Consider the following 10,857-nt stretch of genomic DNA (forward strand, 5'->3'; position numbering starts at 1 on the left):
AATAATTTATATTAATTTCTGTAGTTAAAAAAAGATATATTCATATATTTTTTCAGTATGTAATATACATGTACTTATATAAAATAAAAATTGTTTGTTCTGTGTTCTTAGAGTAATTATTTCTTCAGTTTCATATACATATTAATTTAAAACTCATACATATTATTTATAAAATAAGAGTTATTATTGAATTACAAATTAATTATTTTAATTTATCTTTTTATTTATGATCCTTCTACAAATATGAATTTTTATATACTTCTTAATTCCTACATATTTTTATAGTGCCTTATATGTTGCTTATATAATTATATTTGAAAATGTTAACTGCTTATTCCTTGCTTAAATTACCTATATATGCATATATTAAATATCTTTGGGGAATATAAAATGAATCCTATATTTTTTATATAAAATATAGAGTTCTATATATTTTATAATTTTATACAATGTATTATCTTATTATTATAATATAAAGTAAGTATTCATTCGCACATGTCTTATGTGCTAGTATATATGACATAAAAAATATAATATTTTTCATCTCAAAAATCCTTAATATAAGGATATATATAAATTAGAACTTCTTTAAAAAAAAAAATCTGTTAACATTTAATTTTCGTTCATAATAATTATGAATATTCTAATTTAATAAATCACAAAAAAAGGAATACAAATTTGTAAAAAGAAAGATAAATAAAATAAATCAAAAATATTTTATCAAATAAAAGAAATTCTTTAATTATAATATATGTAAAAAATAATATATAATATATATAATTATATATTAATATCTTATATGTCACAAAAAATAAAACGCATACATACCGTTAGTGCATTATATATGAATTTCATATAAATTTAAAATATTTATACTTATATATATGATTAACATTAGTATTTAAGAACTAAAGTTTCATTTTAATTTTTTTCATGCTATATAATATGTTTTTATAACAATTTAGTTGAACTATATTTAATTATTAGTTATATATATAATTTCCATATTGTTTGAGATATTATCTAATATTCTATATAATTTTTTTATATGTATATTTCAATTATTATTATAGAAATATGATATTCATTCAAATAATAATATATAATAGCAAAAAAAAGAGAAATACGTCTTCTGTATTTTTTGTTGTACATTTATATTCATAGTGAATTAGACTTTAAAAACTGGATATCGTTTTATTTGAATACTAATAAACTGAGTACAAAAAAATAATGTTACATTATACTCTGCTATATAATGATAATTAATTCTCTTTCATAAAAATTTAGCTCATCTATCAAAGTAAATATATGTTACCGTAATTTTTATATATTTTAAATATAATATTTTCTTCTTATTATATTATAAACCATAAAATTAATTAGAATTATATAATATTTGATATCCATTGTTTCTAAAATGACAACACGGTTTTTCAGATAATTCCAGTATATTCCTCTCTTTATCAATATTATTACATTTTTTTCTTTTCTTCATAACTGTACATCGAAAACGTGAATTATATGGCGTGAACTAATAATTAAAAAAATTAATATATAAATTGTTTAATTGTTTTCTAAAATTTTTTTCCATTTTAAATTACTTAAATATATGCATTTCTTCTATAAGCATACATATATATCATAATTATTAACCTTATACAATATAAAGATAAAAAAAAATATTGCTAAAGTTGCAAAAATTGGAATTAATGTAAGTGTTGTTACATTATAACTTTGAAAAGAAGGTAATGTTTGGGGAATTTCAGGATTACATATATTGCTCATCATTTGTTTATCATATTGTTCTTTTATATTTAATAATTCATCACAAAAATATGTTTTATTATTGTATTTACAAGTTTGCACATAGTTTCCATATATGTTCGCACATTCCTGTAAGTATTCACATTTTTTATCATCTATTTCTTTCTCAAGTTTAGTGTACATGTCATCCAGATCCTTGAACTTTGACATTACATCATCTGTAATAGTCGTGTAAATATTTTCTGAGCATATGTATCTATGCGATGAATCAATAGAATTCATCAATTCTTTATAAAGACTTTTAACTTCATCACTCAAATGTTTCTTGCTATTATAATAATATAGCCAATAATACAAATATATGCAACTCGATTTGGAATCGGTAATCATGTGCCTGTGTTGGCTTTCTATAATTTGCGTATAATCTTCCACTTTTTCGCATATTTTCTCAACTTCGGGAAGAAAATTTTGAAATTTGCCTTCTCCAAATGATTTACAATTACCAGTAATGCTCTGATAACTACTAGGTTTTATATTTTCCATAATAGACCACAAATTAGGAAAATCCTTAGCTAATTTATACTAGGAATAAATAAAAAATTATGTTGTAATAAAAATTACAAACTACTAAAATTCTTTTCATTAATTTTATATAAAAATATTAAAAAAAAATGTTATAATGTAGTAATTTATATTATAATATTTATGATATACAATATCTTTATCCATTTCACATATGTTTATATTTCTTTAAAGAATGAGTCGATAGAACAATGAAATGTTCGGGAATATATATAATGTTTTTAAAAACTAAAATAAATATTCTAAAGTAAAAGAATTTTCTCATCTTATTTAATTATAAAATTGATGTAAAAATTGAACGAACATCTTGATTATTAAATTTTACTCAAAAGAAAATAAATAGAAAACTTTGTAACATATATACTATAGTTTTAGTTATTTTAAGGAAAATACATAAATTTTATGCGCTAGAATCCGAACAAATTAAAAAAAAATAGGTTCAATGTAATATGTATCCAAAATATTAAAATTATATAATTTTACTAATTCAATAAGAGCAAGAAAAAAATATAATATTTATTTAATGTTATGATCATAACTATATATAAAATAATTTTTATTGTTTCTAAAATTTTTGTTTTTATAGAGATATGTATGATTTAATTAAAGCTATATAATATATTAAAATATATAATAATTAAGAAAAAATTTGAAGTTAATACATTTCTCTTATATAACAAATGATATAAGCTCAATAAAGTGCGTTATATTCATTTGTGAAATATGGATATCAATACTATTTATTAAATACAATAATGGATATGATTATATATAAGACTTATTATACATTTAAATTACAACAAAACATAACACTGAAAATATTATTATTATATTTTTTTATTTAACTCATATAAGTGAAGCTTATACCTCATCTGCGGAAACTAATTTATTAAAAATTTAGACATTATCAACAGAACACATATATTAAGGTGGTATTTAAAAAAGAATAATATATTATTTCAGCAATTCGTGTTCATACACTATATTTTAAATTTTTATTTATTTTGATCTGTCAAATATTTTCAGTTTTTATAAATATAATATATACATTAAAACTTTGATTTTTTAATATAATGAATATATTAAATATTTTATTTCAGGATTTTTCTAGAATTAACCACTTCTTATAACATATGAATAATGTTGTATTTATGAGCATTATAAATATCAAAATTATTCATCTTAATTATGTCATATGAAGCATATTAAGTGCTTATTATAATAACACTCGGTGTGTAATTTTCATTATGTGAATAAAAATCGACATGAACACAAAAATTTTTTCTTATATGTGATTCTGTAATGTAAAAAATAATGTTTTTTTAAAAATTTTTTTTTTTTTGTCCTCATTTTATCACAAAGAACTTAAATATATAAAAAATAATTTTATATAATAAGTATATAGCATGTTTTCTCATATTAACTTTGTGTATCAGTTAATTAACATATATGAAAATTTTATTTTTTGATAGAAAAATATGTTCACTATTAAGAAATAAAAATATTAGTACTGATTTCTATCGTAATAAAATTTCTTTGCAAATTTGTTTATTTTATATTATTCAAAAATTGTTACTATCAATAAAATAACGAATTTAGCCATATAAATTATATATGATTTTTATTAGGAATTCTACACATATATTAAAAAATTCAATTGCTATAAGTTAAAGTTTTCCTTAGATGTATGTATATAACACACCCAACGAAAGTTATACATTAAAATAAATATTATTGCGATTATGAGTCTATAAAAATAGTCTGTAGATTATGTTTTAAATTATTTTATTAAAATATAACTAAATGTTGTATAACAGGAAATATATTTATAAATTAGAATTTCCTTCATCATAAATAACTTATTCAAAAATATAATTAATAACATGATTACTGTTTATCATTTTAATTTATTTCTAAAATTATTGCTGAAAACATTTCATTAAAAATTATATTATATATGTACTCTATACACAATGAGAATCATGTACATAAATATGACACCGTAAGAGAAAAACATATGCTTTTTAAAAAAATATGGATATGTGTATAAAGCTTTCCATGTGTAACATAAAAATGAGTTCATTAAACTGTGCCAATGAGACAAGCTTCTTAAATAGGGATTATATGAGATATACATAAAAATATAAAAAGAAGGAACATATTGTCTAAATACATATAACTAAATGAAAAAAATCATCATTTAATTTAATAAAAAATTAGATAAAATACTAAAATAATATAAAATGATGAATAGAAAGAAGTATGATATAGTTATTGAACATTTATGTTAGATTCTACAGATTTTATGAAGAATCTGTACAGGGAAAATGTATTTAATATATAAATGCGTACTAAATTTATTTGAAACATTCGTAGATGAAACGTATGTAGCATAATATGACCATATTTTTATGATTTTTTAAATAGAAATTGTGCAATCCATAAAAATTATATATCATCAATGTATTATCCTCTAAAATTATATGAATAATCAACATTATATAATAGTATAATATCTATATAACAACCTAATTCGTATAAGTATAAATGTAATTATTTTTCTGATCATTATTGCAAATACTAGATGCCCAAATTTTCTAAATATACACTCTTCTGTAAAACATTATTTTGATAGTTATTAAGTTATGTCTATATGTTAAAGTAAAAAATATAACAAAAAAATAAATTAAAAAAAACGTGAAAATACAAAAAATGTGATACGCAGGAAGTTAAATAACAAAATGATTTCTTAAAATATATATGGTGATAACAGTTACTTTTTCTTAAATTAATATTAATAATTGGAAAATATAAGAATAATATCCCTCAATATTAAATAACATTTTCTAATATTTTCCTATATAATATTCTTATCACTCCATATTTAAATGGAATATATTATCTTTTACAATATTCATTTATATTCCATATACTTTTTTTTTATTTATATGTGATATGCGATAATTATAAAGCACATAATTATGAAATGTCTTACGTTTCTAATAAAGCATTCTAATTAAAATATTTTTATAATATAATACAAACATTAATACTAATAGATATCTGTATTGGTACATGTTGTATTTCACATAAATGTTTTAATAAGTAGTTTTATATATATTTTTAATTCTTATTTCTTACATTACCATTTTTATATATATAACAGTTTTTTCATGCTTTATTATGATCATATATATGTATTATATAACATAATTCTTTTTTAATATAGAATTAAATTATTAATATATTTTTGTTGCATTACAATTAGCTTATTCTTTATGCGTTGCATGAATAATTCTGTAATAAATTGTTTCTTAAACTGTTATATTAATACTTCTATTATTTTTCATCTCTATGACGTAATATTAAAAAATAATAAATCTTTTTATTTACATATATAATTACTGATATAATGGAATATGCATATATATTCTTCCTATTTTATTTTTCTACATTTACTTGTGTGACCAAATTTAAAGTTATCGCTTATTTATATAATGCATCTAACATGGTGAACGAATGAATTTAATATAATTGCTTATATATTTATCATTCTTTTTAGAAAATTATTAATATCATTTAATTATGAATAAATATAAAATGGACAAAAATTTACATAATAAGCATATAATTTCATTGTGAATTATATAGTATATATTAAGAAGAATAAACTATATATTACATTTAATAAGAACAAACATTAATATGTTAATAAATATATATATATTCCATTAATACCTTGTGTATAAGCCCTATGGATCATATATATGATTAATATGTAGAAAAAATCTTAATAGTTATATATATTTTATTCTATTTGTCAATATCATTTTGCTTTTTTTTTCATATTATTTGTATATATTTAAAATTAAATTATAGAATAGCATAAAAATTGACTAAAATACATTTTAGCCTATATTTAATAAAGTTCATAGCTTCAAAGTACGTACGAACCTTATAATATATAAATTTCTGAAAATAAAACAATTAATGTTTTATATTAGTTATTTACATAGATTTATATTTATAGGGATGTTAAAATTTAGAAAAATGAAACATATACATAATTGTATAAAAAAAATAAATGAAAGGGGCGTGAAGAAATTTCATATGAATTATGATTAATTCATAAATTATAGAAAATAATTGATTTCTATTTTTGTGGTTCTCAAGAAATACAATTTAAGAAAATACAAGTAGAAGGAATACTAATTATGATAGTATGTAGACATACAAACATTGGACACTTTCCATTAATAATGTTTTGTTATATATTTTATAATATAACAACACTTAATAAATATATGTATAAAACATGATTACATAATTCATACTAATAAAACACGTTAACGAAACATAAAACGTACAAAAATACATTTCTATACACAATATACAATATATATTTTACATAATTATTCGTATAAAAAAGAATATAATCGATATATTTTCCCTGATAGGATGGTAGAAAACGACATACTAACTTATAACTTATAGTTCTTATAAATATATTTTCAAAATAATGTAAACAACTTAAAATAGAATTCATTATAAATATACAGAAGCAATTATAAATATAGATTGTAGTATAATTAACATAACACCAGTTTATAAATAATAAATAAATATGCATTTATGTAAAAATATATCATATATATCTCTTATCAAAAAGTGCAAAAATAACAATATATTAGAATTTTATATGTATAAGAAAAATTTGTCATAATATATTTACTAATAAATTAGCTTTGTAACATGACAAAAAAGAATATAATTATGATTTTTTTCAAAAATATCACAAGCGTTATCGTGACACGAATTAAAACAATATATATAATGATGTAGTCAAAAAGTTCTGAATATATCCATTTTTGCAAATTTAGATTTTTCATTTATTTGTACTCTTGAAATGTCTTTTATAAACTATCGAACACATTTATGAAATATATATATTAGAAAATAAATTATATATTTTTCATTTCCATCTTTCTTAATTATACATGAAGCATATAAACTACAATTCAGTATAATAAAATATGAATATATTTTTTATTTTTTTGTGTTTTCTATTATATCTTGAGCAGAAAAAAAAAACAGAAAAAAATAATTAATTCCTTAGGTATTTTTTAAAATATCAGCTGTACTTCCACATTATATGACTCACACGCAGTGGAATAATAAGAATGTATTGTTAAGATACTTATAATATGCTCAATAAGGAAACATATAATTTTATGTTAAGTGTAAAGACATTTAAATATACCCAGAAATGGGATCGCATAAATGATATTATTAAAATTAATAAATTAGGAGGAAAATTATTTATCATATTTTATATATAAAAGCTGACTGTTCATATGCATATACTCACATTTTTTGTTGTCTCCTTAATATTATTATATGAACATATATATGTTACCATATTTTTTTAGTACATATTTTTGAATATTAGTCTTAGGTAAAAAAATAATATTTTTCATTTATTCATTAAGGGAACAGTATTACGATCTTATAATATTTATAGTAAAAGAAAACATATATCCTTTATACATGAATTATATTTTAATACAATATTATATATATGTTATAATAAATTTATCCATAGATTTAAAAAACATATACAGTGTATCAATACATAATAGAATATGTTATAAATATATATTATATCATAATGTATTATAATTCTGATAAACGAAATATATAACAAATAATGAGTTATATCTAAACACAATGTAAAAGTTTTCAGTAATATGTGTATAATTCTTATGTCGAAGCGTATATTATTTTTTTAAAATATATAATTATTATATTTTCTGCATAAGTTATAATAATGATTTAATATTTTATTTATTTTATATTTATGTTATATAAGGAAGTATAAATATATTTTTCAAATATATTATCTGCATAATATTGAGAATATTTTTTTTTACTTATTACTATTAATTGTGTACAGTTTTTTTTTTTTTTTTTTATTTTATAATGAGAAATTTAGTATATTTAATATTAAACTATAATTATTTGATATCTTATAAGTTAAATTTATATTATAATAAAATGAAAATTAACAATTATCTTAAAATTATTAAATTATATATATGCAAATCGATTAATGTAAGGATGAATTTTTTTATTAATAATATCATATAGAGAATTTAAATTTAATGAAATATATAACATAATTGAAATTATAATAAAAATTTTAAAATCAAATTGTGTATGAAAATCTATGTAACTATGTTTATACTTAAATATACATAAATTATTAGAACCTGTATAATTTTAAAAAATAACTAATTACCCCGTATAGTATATATAATTATTGTAAATTACAATCATTCTTTTTAATAAACTTCTTACATTTTAATATACATTTATAACAGATCCACTATATTTTCACCCACGTGACATTTATATTTTTATAACATCAGTATATATTTTTAACAAAATATATATCACAACATAAAAAAAATAAGTTTTTGTTTATACTCTTTAATAAAATTAACATGATAGGATTATATTTTCTTTTTATTTAAAGGTATTTATCATAATTATTTATAAGGAAAAGGATATATTTGTGTTTTATGCAACTAATTTATTTTTTTTTTGTGAGGAAATATATCAAAAAATATGTTATATCACAAATTACTAGATCACCATATTTGAATGTACAAAGTATAGATAAATAGATTTGTAATTTTACTTTTTTCACTTTAATAATATTAAAACTAGTTGTGATACGTATTCATATCATATGAATTTATTTTTTGAAAATACATATTTCATTTGCTTAAGCTAAATTATTTTATTTACTTTTGTATTTCATAACTATTATCTTATTTCAAGTTATGATAATGGAGGTTAGCTTTAATTATTGTAAAATAATTAAACTCATTATTATATATGTATATAATTTTCTATGAATAAAAAAATTTGTATAATATAATATAATTTTTTTTGTGATATTATATTCTTTTCATTTTAGAGATATACACTGGGCTTATTTCCCATATGTAAAGAAATTATGGATAAGAATAAAGGCAATGAAACTGATATAGTGAAATCATGGTGTCAAAAAATTAAATCTTCTTCACATGGTGTTCCTAGGATTAATGAAAACATCTGCCTCCGAGCTATGTATTATTTAGATGATATTTCATATATAATTGATGAATCATTATTAGAATCCTCCTGTAAATATTTATATTATTGGATATTTCATACCTACACTGATATAAATAATGTTGAGGATTACAAGAAAATTTATGATGATCTTCTTACCTCATATGTGCGTAATGCTGGAGCGCATAAATGCAATATTTACAGTGAATCGTTTAATGGCGATTTTATGTCAATATTCAGAAATATGCATAGCATACGTAAATATTTTAATGAAAACAAAACTATGTATTTAGGAAATTTATTAAAAGATCAAATATTTATTGATACTATAAGCATTATTAAAAAGAATTATAATGATGTAATCGAAAAACCAATATGTGAAGAATGCACATTGTTAACCCGCAATGATACTAGCATTACAACTCCAATTGCAATAACATTTGTTGCAACTCTATTAATATTAGTCTTTTCATTCATTTTGTATAAGGTAATCACTATATCATTTATATTCATCTACAAGTTAACATATTGTAATTATTCTAAATTAATAAAAAAAAGGAAATATTATTAGAAAAAAATTATTTTTAATGAATAAATATATATTCATTTTATATATATATATATATATAATAGTATACAGCATTCGGTTCATGCTTACTTCACAATAAAAAGGGATTAAAGTTGGATAGGAATAATATCGATGATGAATGGAATGAAATACAACCACTAGGAATATCATCAAATATTTCAAATGATAATAAATATATGTTACTATATAAATGAGGCTATTATTAGTATATAATCCAAATAAAATATACTTTATATATATAGATCTAGCAATATTACTTTGACCATCTTCCCCTTAATATATTTAAATAAACATGATACAGATATATTATTTTTGTTACACATAAATATGTATTAATATGGTACATGTGTTCAGGGATTAAATTTTACGTTTTGAAATAAGTGTTTTTTGTTATTGTCCCTATTTTATAGTCCCAACTTTCACATTAATGCTTCGAACGTTTTTAATGATCATAATTTATAATTATATTATAATGAATGATTGAATTGTATTAATATTGTATTTTTCATTTATGTGCATTAAATAAAATATGTTCATGGTGTATAAATGATATTATATATTATATTATTTTTATTATCCGTATATTCCTTAATATCATATAAAAATATATCCTTTTGTATATATTCATCTTAATTTATTATATGAATATAAATTATTATTATATATATTGGTTAATGAATCTCTTTTTATCATAATTCTGGGTATAGAATTGTTTGTATATATATGTATAATTTATCCCTTATTATATATTTTATATACACTATTCTTATAGTATTTTATTTTTTATTAATCATTCTTTTTAT

At 18.9% G+C, this 10,857-nt stretch overlaps 2 protein-coding genes across 2 annotated transcripts; one reads left to right on the forward strand and one right to left on the reverse strand.

The window, feature by feature from the left end:
* Positions 1-1,375: 1,375 nt before the first annotated feature.
* PGO_003365 (variable surface protein) lies at positions 1,376-2,493 on the reverse strand (the record flags this gene model as incomplete). The annotated part of the gene is made up of 3 exons (XM_028691298.1): positions 1,376-1,531; positions 1,654-2,346; positions 2,479-2,493. The coding sequence occupies 3 exons, from the start codon at positions 2,491-2,493 to the stop codon at positions 1,376-1,378; spliced, it is 864 nt and encodes a 287-aa protein (XP_028547099.1).
* Positions 2,494-9,191: 6,698 nt separating this feature from the next.
* Positions 9,192-10,248, forward strand: PGO_003370 (variable surface protein; the record flags this gene model as incomplete). Its single annotated transcript, XM_028691299.1, has 3 exons — positions 9,192-9,203; positions 9,329-9,952; positions 10,099-10,248. The coding sequence occupies 3 exons, from the start codon at positions 9,192-9,194 to the stop codon at positions 10,246-10,248; spliced, it is 786 nt and encodes a 261-aa protein (XP_028547100.1).
* Between the last annotated feature and the right edge of the window lie 609 nt (positions 10,249-10,857).

Source organism: Plasmodium gonderi (assembly GCF_002157705.1).
Source record: "Plasmodium gonderi DNA, contig: Pgo-contig_422, whole genome shotgun sequence".
NCBI classification, from domain to species: Eukaryota; Apicomplexa; class Aconoidasida; order Haemosporida; family Plasmodiidae; genus Plasmodium; species Plasmodium gonderi.